The sequence below is a fragment of the Felis catus genome, chromosome A1, assembly GCF_018350175.1.
Source record: "Felis catus isolate Fca126 chromosome A1, F.catus_Fca126_mat1.0, whole genome shotgun sequence".
Lineage (NCBI taxonomy): Eukaryota > Metazoa > Chordata > Mammalia > Carnivora > Felidae > Felis > Felis catus.
Window position 1 is genome coordinate 210,386,604 of NC_058368.1, and position 13,999 is coordinate 210,400,602.

Genomic DNA, 13,999 nt, shown 5'->3' on the forward strand with positions numbered 1-13,999 from the left:
CATTTTAGTTCTACTGAGTTATTACAATGAAAATGATATGTGTGTGGTATCTGTGTTTATTTCAAAGTCCATCTTAAACCATAACTCTAGCATAAGAAAGTTTGAAACACTGTTTCACTCTCCTCATCATCTTCTGCATCCTTCCATCTCACATCCTCTCACTTCTGTCTTCAACCCATTCATGCAAACCCTTCGCACACATTTCCAGATCAGTTTGACAAAATACTGCTTTATGTTGCATGAAACCTTGTGTATAATTTGTGGAGATTGGATCAAGATGATTTCTCTTTTTTTTTAGAGTAGGCTCCATGCCCAGTGTGGACCCCAACCTGGGGCTTGAACTCAAGACCCTAAGATCAAGACCCTGAGCTGAGAGATCAAGAGTCGGATGCTTAACCAACTGAGCCACCCAGGCACCCCATCACAATGATTTTTCTGATAACAATCCAGGAAAAGAAAACAGGAAAATTGCAGGAGAAACTTATCAAACAACTAATACAAGAAAAATTTCCAGAACTAAAATACGTGTAGCTCCATACTGAAAGATCCCACCTGCATTCAACACAAAGAATAAAAAAATGACCTACACCAGGGGAAATCATGGTGACATTTCAGAATAGCAGTGGTTAATAAAAAGCAATCTAAATGTTTTGGGGTGCCTGGGTGGCTCAGTCAGTTAAGTGTTTGATTCTTGATTTCAGCTCATGTCATGATCTCACAATTCCCACATGATCCCACAGAGAAGGTTTGAGCCCCATATGGGGCTCCACACTGACTGTCTAGAGCCTGCTTAGGATTCTCTCTCTCCCTCTCTCTCTCTGCCCCTCCCTGACTCACATGTGCTCTCTCTCTCTCAAAGTAAATATAAACTTAAAAAAAAAACTATTTTAAAAGCAACCTAAATGTTTTGATATACTGCAATGATGAGTAGGACTCAGAATGGCATCAAACTTTTTAGCATTGACATACAGCAGTGGACACAGAAAACCCAACAAGACTTGACAGTAAAATAGTCTCAAAGGTTTTCCTTTTCGTATACCACTTCTTAAGAAGTTATTACAGAGTTTAGTCCCAGCAGAACAATGGGGTGACCAAGAAAGAGGAAGACAAAGGGTAAGTATATAGAAGTGGCAAAACAAGAGAGTGTTAAGATTTGTCCTAAGGTATCAGCTGTGCAGTTGGCCTGGAGAGCAGTTGGTCCAGGTTGAATTGATAGAAGAATCCAGAAAGAACATCTCTGGGGGGAAAAAAAAAATTAGTCAATAAGTTGACCTTATTGAAAATCCTATTGAGAGAATATTGGAGGGAGTTGAGAGACTGGCCAATAGGCACAGAAACAAAACAAAACAAAACAAAACAAAACAAAACAAAACAAAACAAAATAGGCCTAAACAAATGAAAAGTATTCCCTCTGTTCTCCCTTCCTCCAAGTAGATTTAGCAGGGAACATACACTTTTCGAGTGTGACCTACAGGGCCTAACACTATTTATGCAAGTCTTTTCTCTCTCATATTGTTTATATTTTCTTTCTCTCTTTAAGTTTTTTAAACTTATTTTGAGTGAGAGAGAGGAGAGAGAGAGAGAGCACGAGGAGGAGAGGGGAAGAGAGAGGGAGAGAGAGAATCCCAAGCAGGCTCCGCACTGCCAGCGCAGACCCTTATGTGCGTTTTGATATCATGAACCATGAGGTCATGACCTGAGCCAAAATCCAGAGTTGGACACTTAACTTGCTGAGCCACCCAGGTGTTCCTATTTTCATGTGCTAATTTCCAAAAATGTATACCAAATGTCTTGAATTTCTCAAAACTAGTCCCTGTGTTACTTAATTTTTTTTTTCTTTTTTAATTAAGGCTCCATGCCAAATGTAGGGCTTGAACTCACAACCCTGAGATCAAGAGTTGCGTGCTCTACCGACTGAGCCAGGCAGGTACCCCTTTAAACATTTATTTTAAAAGCTTAATTTTTAAAATGTATCCCCACCAACATATATGAAATTGGTAGTAGCACATAGAGAGAATTACTGTACTAACTGCTAAGCTAATTACGTTGTTTGTACACTTCATAATGCCTACCTCTTTCTTTTTTTTTTTTAATTTTTTTTTTCAACGTTTATTTATTTATTTTTTTGGGACAGAGAGAGACAGAGCATGAACGGGGGAGGGGCAGAGAGAGAGGGAGACACAGAATCGGAAACAGCCTCCAGGCTCTGAGCCATCAGCCCAGAGCCCGACGCGGGGCTCGAACTCATGGACCGCGAGATCGTGACCTGGCTGAAGTTGGACGCTTAACCGACTGCACCACCCAGGCGCCCCTACCTCTTTCTTTTCAAACACTTAACACACTGGTAATTTTTTCCTTGTAATGATTTGCTCAATGTCTGCTTTCCTTGTCAAACCGTAAGGTCCATGATAGCAAAGATCATGTTTTCCTTGCACACTACGAGATCCACAGAACCTATCATAGTGTATGGCATATAGTAGGCATTTAACTACACTACCTAAAGTAGTGTAAACATTTAACTACACTACCTAAAGATCAAGATGTATAAAAATACTAGGCCAAATTATAAGTTACATCTTCCTTGACTAGTTTTTTATAGTTATTGAAACCTTTGATATCGTCCCAGATATAACTGGGAAAATTATCTTGACTTGATCATTGAATTCAAGAAGCCTTCTGGGACTCTTCTCTCTGTGGCTTAAAGTAGTTGTCTGCCTGCACCCCCCACCCTCCAATCCAATCAGAACACCCTCATCAAACTTACTATAACCTAAAATGACTGCCCATTTGGCCGCATTTATTTTCTCCTCATAATCTTGTGACCTTTTGGAAGAAGGCTGCCCTGCTCATCACACTGCTGAAGTGACAAAACAAATTCCTCTCTCGTCCCCAGTAATTGTCAGTAATTATCCTCATAGAAAGTATTTTCTTCATTGAAACAGCACTTTTAACCACTTTTTGTCCTAACATTATTTCATTCCATCTTCTTTTCCCTGAACCAATTTTATTATTAAAAAAAATTTTTTAAGGGGCGCCTGGGTGGTGCAGTCCGTTAAGCGACCGACTTCAGCCAGGTCACGATCTCGCGGTCCGTGAGTTCGAGCCCCGCGTCGGGCTCTGGGCTGATGGCTCTGAGCCTGGAGCCTGTTTCCGATTCTGTGTCTCCTCCCTCTCTCTGCCCCTCCCCCGTTCATGCTCTGTCTCTCTCTGTCCCAAAAATAAATAAAAACGTTGAAAAGAAAAAAAAAAATTTTTTTTAATGTTTATTTATTTTTGAGAGAGAGAGAGAGAGAGAGCGAGCGAGCAGGGGAGGGGCAGAGAGAGAGGGAGACACAGAATCTGAAGTAGGCTCCAGGCTCTGAGCTGTCAGCACAGAGCCCAACGTGGGGCTTGAATCCATGAACCATGAGATCAAGACCTGAGTGGAAGTCTGACACTTGATGGACTGAGCCACCCAGGCACCCCCAATTTTATTTTTTTAATGTTTGTTTATTTATTTGTTTTTATTTAGAGTGCGAGCTGGGGAGGGGCACAGAGAGAGAGAGAGAGAGGATCCTGGTCAGTCTCTGTGCCCAACGCAGGGCTCAATCTCATGAACCGTAAGATCATGACCTGAATCAAAATCAACAGTTAGAGACTTAACCAACTGAGCCACCCAGGCATCCATCCAGAACCAATTTTAGAAATAGTTGAGCCATTTAAATAGGCATGAATGGTGGTATACCCTGTGTCCTTATGTTAGGATAAATGCATATTTGCCTTCTCTGTCTCTCAGGAGGGCACTTCTGAACCCTGGCTGCATATTAGAATTACCTGAGGAGCTTTGAACAAATGCTTATGTTTGGGGTTCACTTTCAGAAAGTCTCATGTAAACTATTTATGGTGAAGTCCAGGCATAGATATATTTGTAACGCTCCGCTATAGCACACAGAGTAGAGACCTTCCTCCTGGAGCCATGTTTCTGTTTTCCCCTTCACCACTCTCCAGAGGTTCTCTCTAAGTGTTGGGCCTTCACTTTAGTGAAAGGAGATCATGCAGCTGATTGCTGATCTTCAGTTCATAAGTCAAGTGCCTAAATCTTGGGCATGAGTAGTAGGAATCTCATTTTTCAGCCCATATTCTGCATCCTGAATCATCAGTGCAGAATCACTTTGGTGCGGCATTTGTCAAATGTTGTATAAACCATAGCACATGTTTAACCATTATTAAAAGAAAAGTAAATGAATCCCCAATAAAACAAAGTAAATCCTCAAATAAAAGCTGACACAGGACATTAATCTTCAGCAGGGTTGTTGGAATCTGTATCATAGAAGAGGCCCTGAGAGGGAGGTAAAGGTACAAAATCCTCATTCACTGGCCCTTAAGTGGGAACCCCAAGCACCAGTCACCTTTTTGAAGGATTTGTTGCCAGTGGAGTGTGAAGACATCCATTGGTCCAATAGTTGAAAGCAAGAAACCAGCAGATGTCACTAACACACAGGTTTTACAGTGGTTTCTCCAATGGAAAAAGCTGTTTTTTCACTTCATGAGACCCTGTCATCAGGATGCTCACAGCTGCGGGAAAACAAGTCCTACACACAGGTATATTTAAGAACAAAGTTTGCCGGGCACCTGAGTGGCTCAGTTGGTTGGGTGTCCAACTTCGGCTCAGGTCATGATCTCACGGTTCGTGGGTTCAAGCCCCGAGTTGGGCTCTGTGCTGACAGCTCAGAGCCTGGGGCCTGCTTTGGATTCTGTGACTCCCTCTCTCTCTGGCCCTCCCCCACTCACACTCTGTCTCTCTCTGCCTCTCAAAAATAAATAAAAATGTAAAAAAAAAACCACAAAGTTTGCATATAATTGGAGGTCTTACAGAACGTCATGGATGAGCTTCAGGATTCAACCAGTGGAGAGAGATCAGAGACACCAGCCATAGCTGGTAATATGTCCCACAGCAGGAAGAGCACCAAAAGATGGGTAGGATTTTGATGAGGGGAAGAAAGGAAGAGGAAGAAAGCAGGAACATTCTAAGCATCAGAAAGAATTGTAGCAAAGAAAAAACAGAAAAATGCCATGGTAGATTTGGAGGTCATGAAAGGACCAGTATCTGGATCAGAAAGTTCTCAGGAGAGAGCAGTAGAACAGGTTGCTGCCAAAAGTGCTTTCTGGGTGTTCACTTCCGGTGTGAAGATTCTTTAGTGTGTTTGAAGATTAACACCATTTGTGAATATTGAGTATCTCTCACTTCTTTTTTTTTTCTTTTTTTGCAGGAGCTCATTTACAAACCTTTTAAAGGTCATGTAGCTTCATGACACAACTCAGTGTAGTCATTTGTTAGGAAGGACAGATATTATGGGCTCCTTAAAGAATGAGAGTTTTGACCTAGTGGTGGTTGATGCTATAGGATCGTTACACTTTCCTGGTTGCTGAGAAGCTTGGAAGGCTGTCTGTGACCTCTTTACTAGCACATTTGGAATATCAATTTTGGGCTGTCTGAACCTGTGTCTTGCATGTCCTCCCTGACAGATCACATGGATTTCTGAGACCAGGTGAAGAACTCTCTGATGTTCTTCATTTCAACCTTGAGCAAATGGTATATATTCATACTCAGTTTGATGACACTATCAAGGAACATTTCCCAGAAGGCTCTAGGCCAGAGCTATTTCATCTTCAACTGAAAGCAGAGCTGGGGTTTGTTAGTTTTGGCTTTGGCTTTGTCTTTGCCTTTGCCTGGCCACAGCTTCCCAACACTGTGTATGTTGGACACTTAATGGCCAAACCTGATGAGCCAATACTTCAGGTAAGTAAAACCTTTGTGCCCCATTGGACATGAGGAACCACCCTCATGATGGTGTCATTAGTGCACAGATGGCAATTGCTCAGACAAGGGGTAAATCTAGGTTTTTTTTAATTTTCTTTTCACATTTTTTAAATGTTTATTTATTTTTGAGAGAAAGAGAAAGAACGTGAGCAGGGGAGGGGCAGAGAGAGAGAGACAGACACAGAATCTAAAGCAGGTTCCAGTCTCCGAGCTGTCAGTGCAGAGCCTGATGCAGGGCTTGAACTCACAAAGTGTGAGTTCATGACCTGAACTGAATCAGATGCCTAATTGACTAAGCCACCCAGACACCCCTATATTTCGATTTTCAAATGCTTTTGGTATTATATAGAAATACAGTTGACTTTTATATATCAGCCTTGAGTCCTGAAATTTTAATAAGTTCACTTATTAGACTCTATTGGGTTATTTTGTAGCTTCCATAGGGTTTTCTATATAGATAATAGTGTCTCATAAAACTGAGAACATTTTCTTTCCATTCATTATTTCTTTTACCCATTTTTCTTGTTTTATTTTCCTGGCTAGAGTTTAAACCATGATGTTGAATAAAAGTGATGAGAGCTGACATCTCTACTTTGTTCCTGTCTTAGGTGGAAAGAGTTCAATATTTTACCGGTAAGTATGATTACAGTACAGATTTTTTTCAACAGATGCCTTTTATCATATTAAAGAGATTACTTTCTATTCCTAGCCACGCGGAGAGTTTTTATAAGAAAAGAGTGTTGAATTTTGTCGAAGATTTGTTCTGCATTTATTGAGGAGATCATGTGATACTTCCTTTTTACTCTATTATTGTGGTGAATTATAATGATTAGTTTTTGACTGTTAAATTGACCTTGCATCCTTGGATAAAAGAATTGGTGATGATGTATTATGTTTTTCGATATATTGCTGGATTCTATTTTAAAACATTTTAAAGGCCTCATAAAACTATATCACATGGATTTCTGGGGCTGAGTGAAGAACTGTCTGATATTCTTAATTGTATTTATGAGGTTATGCTTCTATAGGTGTCTTTTTAGAAATCTTTTGATTCTGAATTCAATTTTTATTAAAAAATTGAAATTTAAATTACCTATTTGAAGTTACTTAAAATTTCTAATTCTTCTAGTGTCAGTTTTGGTAAGTTGTGTTTTTAAAATTTTTTTTTTTAATGTTTATTTATTTTTGAGAGAGAGACACACACAGAGTGCGAGCAGGGGAGGAGCAGAGAGAGGGAGACACAGATCTGAAGCAGGTGCCAGGCTGGGAGTTGTCAGCACAGAGCCTGATGCGGGGCTGCAACTCACGAACCACGAGATCATGACCTGAGCCGAAGTCGGACGCTAAACAGACTGAGTCACCCAGGCACCCCAGTAAGTTGCGGTTTTTTTTCAAATAATTTGCTCACTTCATGTATTTGACAAGAAATATTTCATTTTTCGGAGAAATAAGGTGATATATGGGCCCTGGGAGCACTGAAACAACTGGTGCTCTATTATGGGTGTCTCATCAGTTGTATATGCTGCCTTGTCAGAGCCTTTCCCAACCCAACCCCAGTATACATATATACAGCTCCAGTGAGCCATTACCCTTCCACACTGGTGTTTCAGGATTATGCAGGTCACACTCTGCATTAGTTTTCCTCAAAGTGTGGTTCTTAGCCCATCTTTGTCAGGTTCACTTGAGATGCTTATTAAAAATACGGATTCTAAGCCCCACCCAAGAACTACTGCATAGAATCTCCAGGTTTGAATCCTGGTAATTTGCATTTTCAACAACAACCAAACTGCATTTATACAGACTATTATTTGAGGCTATAAATCTGACTGTGAGGCAACCACTATTTTTTATTCTTTCCCTCCATAGTCTGTGTGAAATCCCAAAGTGAATGAGCAAAACTGAAAAGGAAATGTTATTAGAAAATCATAAGGAAGCAAAATATAGTACTAAACTGTATTTATTGAAAAAAATCCACATATTCGTGGACCTGTGCAGTTCAAACCCATCTGTTCAAGGGTCAATTATGTATATTCAGTCTAAATACAGAAAGAACTGCAAACAAAACTTGTCTACTGAGTAGGTTTTTTACAGTTGTGTGGGGTAGTGTATTTGACCTCACTTTCTAGGCATGATAGGACTGAGCAAATGAGGAAATGTATTGATGTTGTTTCTTACATTAGGAAAAGACAATTACAAATGTGGAAATGAGGAAGATTAGAACAACCCCTGTGATATATTGAATTGAGATATCAGTATGAATTCATAATTTTTTCTATAGGCAGAGAAATAAATATAGGATCTTGATATCTACATCTATAGCCATATATTTCCTAGTTCTGTCCACTGGAAGGATTATAAACAGTGGCGCTTTGTTAGCAATGAGCACACCTAGCAACCATATAGGTATCTTTTGGTCTAGTAGATCATAAACTCCATGAATGTAGGGACTGATAAAGGGCAACTTTACCTTTCAGCATTAAATTGGATTCTGTGCACACAGGAGTTTTAATAAAATTAAACTCTTTAAGGCATCCAGCTGGTAAATTGCAGGCCAGGTTATAATTACCTGAAAACCAGCCTTCTCTGTTCAGCCTAAGCTGCTGAGAACCTGCCATCTAATGTTGCCACCAACCCTCTGTCTCTGCCAACCTGTACGTTTCAGCAGCGGTGGCCCCAGCACCATCAGATGCTCCTGCACCCTGAGCCCCCCACCCCCACCAGGGGCTGGTGGGCTGGATCTACCACATCCTCCAGGTAGGGGGTGTAGCACAACTCAGGCCCACACTTTCCAATAACTGTGGCATGAACGTACCTCCTGAATGTCTTATTGTCCCTGCTGATGGTCACCCTGGGCACTGTGTGGCTGTGTGGGAAGCTGTTGAGTGTGGTGGCCAGGTGGCTGTGTGGGCCCTGAAGCTGAAGGCCTGAAGCCAAGTGTAGGCTTGGGGATGCCATATTGGAGGGGGGGTGTTACCATTTCTTATGAGCTTCCCACCAGTTCTGGCAACTCCTGTTATCCATATCATATCCATGTGCTAATTTTGTTGTAAATACCTGCTCATTGGCTTCTTCCTAAAATTAGAATTCTTTATTTAGCCCGTATGGCCTTCTTTATTTGCCAGTCAGGCAGGGCTGTTGTATGATTTTGTTCCCATGGTAATTTGGACCAGTGGCCCTCATATTTTAAGCCTTGAAGCCACCTTCTTTGTCATGCCCCTGTTGGAGGAGCATCAGCCTGAACCATTCCAGCCTCCATGTCCAGTCCCTTCTCAGGCTGTTTCCCTCGCTCCTGCCTCCGCCACCCACTATAACACTGAAAACAGGCATCTGACAAACTTTTTCATTTTCTATTTGCCTTTCCTGCAAACTCTTGTCAATCTATCTTGTTGGGGCAAGAGGAGCCCCTGCCTCATGGAAAGCAAAAGTCTTCCAGAATTATCGTACCCCTCCACTTGGAAAAGAGACTCCATCCTCCTTCCCCAGAATTCTGTCACCTGACAACTCAAGGCTGTGAGGGAAGCTGCACCGAAATCCTTTATAAGAGCCAGTCTTGTTTTGAGGATAGAAAATGCAAAAATGCCTTCTGGGGCTTGCATGCCCTGTCCTTCCCAGGGCTGACATTGCAAAGAGTCAGAATGACAAGATGTCCTCAGTTTGTTCCTGAGGAGACTGTGGAAATATCCCCAGTCCTATTTTATGATGCTCATTGGAATTATAGTCTCAGCAGTAGAGGTAAAGACTTGGACTTGTAGAGTTAGGACTCTAGCACGTCTTCATAAATAAATGACCTCCTTAAGAGGTAGGTCCTCAGAATACAGTCCAGGAATGATAGGTGGACTTCTCTTGGGGATTGACTTCTAGAGAGTAGACACAACTCCTTCCAGGGAGCGGTGTCTTGAGATTGGAAGACTCGCAGAGATTTTAAGCAGGTACCTGGGGAAATGGGGCATGGGGATGACAGTATGAGGTCAATAGTGCAGTTAGGAGGTGGGAAAATTCGTGGAAGAGTCTCTAAAACGGAGATGGGTCTGAGTCACCTGGGGGTGGCACTATCTTGGAAGTGACTTCCTGAAGTCCCTGCCATTCCTGGTTCAGCGTATGTTCTCTGCAGAGAGTGTAGTGATTCCATGGGAGGAGAGGGGTTAAGGAGAGCTCACTAACCCCTCCTTCCTTCTGCCAGATGCCTGAGGTTAGGGAGGGTGAGGACATATTAGCCAGTGGAGCAAACACCCGGGGAGGAGGAGCAGAAGGGCAAGAAGTCACAGACAGAAAGAGACGACAGGCAGGATCCACCTCTCACCTCTTCCCAAGCTGCCTGCCAGCGCATCTCCTTGGCTGCCAGTGCAGTGCGTGTCCCCAGGGCGCACAGGTTACTGTGTGGGGCGCGGGGTGCAGGCTCTGGGCACAGGACCGGGCTCCGCAGCTGGTACAGGAGTGAGCATGGCGGGGCAGCGGGTGCTGCTGCTAGCTGGCTTCCTTCTGCCCGGGTTCCTGCTCTCTGAGGCCGCCAAGATCCTAACCCTGTCTTTGGTGGGTGAGTGCGTGGCTGGAGAATCAGACACAGGCTCGTCCCAGACACCTGCGTGAAGGCTCAGGCACATAGCCCTGGGCCAAAGGTCACTCTGTGGGGTTTTCCAGACAGCGCTTGGGTCCCAGGCTGCAGGAGGGAGAGGCGGGAGGGGGTTGTTGGGGCATGAGGAGCCCCTGCCTCATGTAGGGGTGAAGAAGATACTTCTGGAGAAAGTAGAATACCCTTTCCTCTCTCTTCCTATTCAGACTAGCTCTCCGAGGCACAGGGATGGGGCGAGAGGTTTGAGATCCCTCCCTGTGCTCGAGACGCAGGGCAGCGTCTTCCCCAGGGCGGTTTGGACATTCAGAGGCTCACCCTAAGCTTCTCAGGGGTGTGCAGCAATTGTCAACAGAGACGGGGTCGGCGGGGGGGAGCATTTGCAGGCTCTTGGGGGCCCAGGGAAGAGCTCACGGGGACAGCAGCACGGATTTTCTGAGGCTGCATGGGAGCCAATTGGAGAAGGGAAGGCATTTCAGTAACAGTTAGGAGGGTGTTTTCATCCAGAGAAAACCTAGAGAACTGGCCAGGGTTGGGGACTGGACCCTGGGCGTTCAGGTCTCTCCAGTGCCCACTCCTTTTCACCCGTGGGGCTGGAAGTGTTTGAAGGACTTGAGGGACTGTTAATTTTGCATTTTGTAGCCTCAGTCTTATCTCCTTTACTTTTGCACCAAAGGGACTAGCAGATGAAAAGGAAAATCATATCAGGATAAAGGGTCATCCTCGGATGGAGCTTCCCCAACATTGTATTTCAACTCACAGGGGGCTCTCTTTTAGGTCACCTGACTATATAGGTCACTGGGAATCAGGGGATCTTAGAGCTGGAAGGACACCGAATCATCTCATTTAGCCCCCACAGTGTTTTCCTGAACAAGAAACTTAAGGGTCGGGCACCTTTGCCAGAGCACACTGGACCTCCTTAAAGGCACACAGCAGGAATTTACTCTGCTCTCTCAGCCCAGGAGCAGCCTTTTCACAGCTTCCAATCTCATGCACTTTTAGTGGGTAGTTTTAAAAATCACTCTTTAAGAAACCCTGTAACTGCATTTGAATTCCTTTTTTATTCATTTAGTTTTCTTTCTGATTGTTAGTAGCAGTGACACAAAAGCACTCCCTCCCTTCTTGTAAGTACATGTCCTCTGGACTCTGTGAGGTGGGGAGGAAGGTGTGGTTTGGAGGCACTGAAGCCCTGCCTCTGTTCCAGAATGCACTGTGCTCACCAAGACCTTTAGGAATGGCTGCCTGTACAGGTGCAGGAAGCCTCTCCTGAATCCATTTCCTGCATGGGTTAAAGGTAGAGTCAGAGCAGGGAGTCTGAGGGGGTAGGGTTCATGTTTTATGTAATCTGTGTTACCTCAGGGCAACACAAGTATAGCTATTAAAAACTAGAGTATAAGAAACTAGATGCACACTATTGCTGTAGTTCTTTTTAAAACTTTTTTATTACTGTGGTTCCACATCCATGTGAGCTGACCCAATCATCATGGGACCTTCATCTTCCAAACAACCCCCAGGTCCCAGCTTGGGCAAATTCTATTCCTTCCCGTGTGGTCTGGCTTTGACTATTGCCGAGACTCATAGATTCCATAAAAATGGCCCCTGGTAGCATATGGTTTTAGATACAACTTGATGTGATAGAAACTGTACCTCCCCAGGGGATCATACTCTGTTTCCTTAGGATCCCAGGATATTTCTAGGATGGGTGGTGTCTCAGTCTCTCATGCATACAGGATCCTGCAGTTCCACTGGAAGGGTCCACAATTATTCTGAATGCCTTAATTTGATATTCAGCAAAATGCAGACCCCAACTGAGAAGCCTCCTGCCAAATATATTTGAATCTGAAGAATTTTGGCTCTAAGTGGTGTCTCTCTCTCCTTTGCTCCAGTGGCTCTTTCCTGGACTGATGTTAAGTTCCCATGTTTTGGCCCTCACATTAGCCTAAATTTCCAGAGAGAAGGATTCCAGAAATGCTCTGCTTAATTTTCCGCTAGGAGTCCTTCACACTCGTATAGAGCACTGTGCCAAACTTTCCATCAGTACAGTTATTTCTGTCGGGCACCAAGTGTCCATAAGGCCTGGCTAGAATCAGCATGTGCTTAGAATCAGGAACTCCTTAAAGCCTAAGCACAGAGAGGCTCCTCACACTGATGTTTGGTCACTTTTGTGACCAGAGTCACACAAAAGAATCAGAGGGAGGTTTGCCAAGGTCAAGGGTTTGGGCAAGTAGGCTCAGGGTGAGTGGCTGTGCCTTACCCAGATGGAGATGGGCAGCGTGGCTGATGAAGCTGATCTTCCTCTACTCACTGTCATCTTTCTGTTCTCTATCTCTCATGTGTTGGCTCTATCACCCCATCAACTTCACGCACTCTATTCTCATGATTACAAAGATGCAGTTGTGAATTGTTCCTAGGTGGGAGCCATCATCTGCTGCTGGACCGGGTGTCTCAGATTCTTCAAGATCATGGTCATAATGTCACCATGCTTCACCAGAGAGGGAATTCATTCATATCAGGTATCTTTTCCCACTAATCCTTGATTCCTTCTGCTCTGTGCAAAGTGTAGAGTGAAGCAACAATGCCCTTTGCATAAATGGGCTCAGAAAAGTGTTTTTAAAATCTAATTGGACCCAAACAATGAAAAGTGTGTGTGTATGTGTGTGTGTGTGTGTGTGTGTGTGTGTGTGCGCGCGCATTTAAGTAAGGTGTTGTAAAACTTGCTGGCTATGTCTACCAGCACTCCACACTCTGTAGTCTCATATTTTCCTCCCTTACCTTCATCCCAACCAACAGTCCACATATTATTACAGGTTATTTTGGTAAATGGCACTTCATAACAGCTTGAAAATATGTGAACAGAAGTGTTCATCCATATATAAGATTTCTAATAGGAAAGGATCATTCTTTTTTTTTTTTTATATCAGAGATTACTTTTCTTCCTATGATAACTGAAATTTAAGAAAGGTCTCTCAGGGGGCGCCTGGGTGGCGCAGTCGGTTAAGCGTCGGACTTCAGCCAGGTCACGATCTCGCGGTCTGTGAGTTCGAGCCCCGTGTCGGGCTCTGGGCTGATGGCTCAGAGCCTGGAGCCTGTTTCTGATTCTGTGTCTCCCTCTCTCTCTGCCCCTCCCCCGTTCATGCTCTGTCTCTCTCTGTCCCAAAAATAAATAAACGTTGAAAAAAAAAATAAAAAAAAAAAAAAAAGAAAAAAAAAAAAAAAAGAAAGGTCTCTCAGGAAGCCCCTTATTTAGGCAGGTGAGATCAGATCCTATAATTGAGATGATTTTGTTTTCTTGAAAAATCAATGACTGCCCATGAGTTTGTGGATAATGATGTTGGATGTTCTTAACTGAATCATCGAATCCAATGAATGTTAGTCAAAATGAGCAAGGAAATCTTATCAACTCTTCTCTGTTGACAGACAAGACGTCAGCAACCCAGAGAACTGAAGTGAATTGCCCAAGGTCATATGGCAGGCTAATAATAGTGTTGGGTGGCTTTAGGACTTTAAGCTCTGGATTGCTCAATCTGTAGTTTTCTCAGGCTTTGATTTAAAAAAGATTCAATTTTAATCAGCATCTTTGAGGAATAAAATTCTGAGAAATTATAAAATTTTGAAGGTGATCAGCCTTTGTT

General features: G+C 43.3%; 1 protein-coding gene and 2 long non-coding RNA genes across 6 annotated transcripts in view; 2 read left to right on the plus strand and 1 right to left on the minus strand.

Annotated features, from left to right (window-relative positions):
• Positions 1–940: 940 nt before the first annotated feature.
• LOC123380287 lies at positions 941–10,232 on the minus strand. Its single transcript, XR_006585811.1, has 2 exons — positions 10,101–10,232; positions 941–1,237 (listed from the first exon to the last, which is right to left on the minus strand). It is a non-coding gene; the product is annotated as an uncharacterized LOC123380287 (long non-coding RNA).
• Positions 4,746–7,051, plus strand: LOC123380283. Its single transcript, XR_006585810.1, has 3 exons — positions 4,746–5,779; positions 6,344–6,433; positions 6,991–7,051. It is a non-coding gene; the product is annotated as an uncharacterized LOC123380283 (long non-coding RNA).
• LOC101099779 (UDP-glucuronosyltransferase 3A1) overlaps positions 7,114–13,999 on the plus strand; it is a 31,590-nt gene continuing 24,704 nt past the window's right edge. The window contains exons 1-2 of one of the 4 annotated variants that reach the window (XM_045038124.1): positions 7,114–7,173; positions 12,779–12,880. In XM_045038124.1, coding sequence (XP_044894059.1) covers positions 12,847–12,880 — 34 coding nt within the window. In that variant the 5' untranslated portion in view covers positions 7,114–7,173; positions 12,779–12,846. Of the gene's footprint in view, positions 7,174–9,907; positions 10,147–10,204; positions 10,335–12,778; positions 12,881–13,999 lie in introns of those variants that run through there. The other 3 variants (XM_045038128.1, XM_019811923.3, XM_019811925.3) reach the window with 3 other exon arrangements.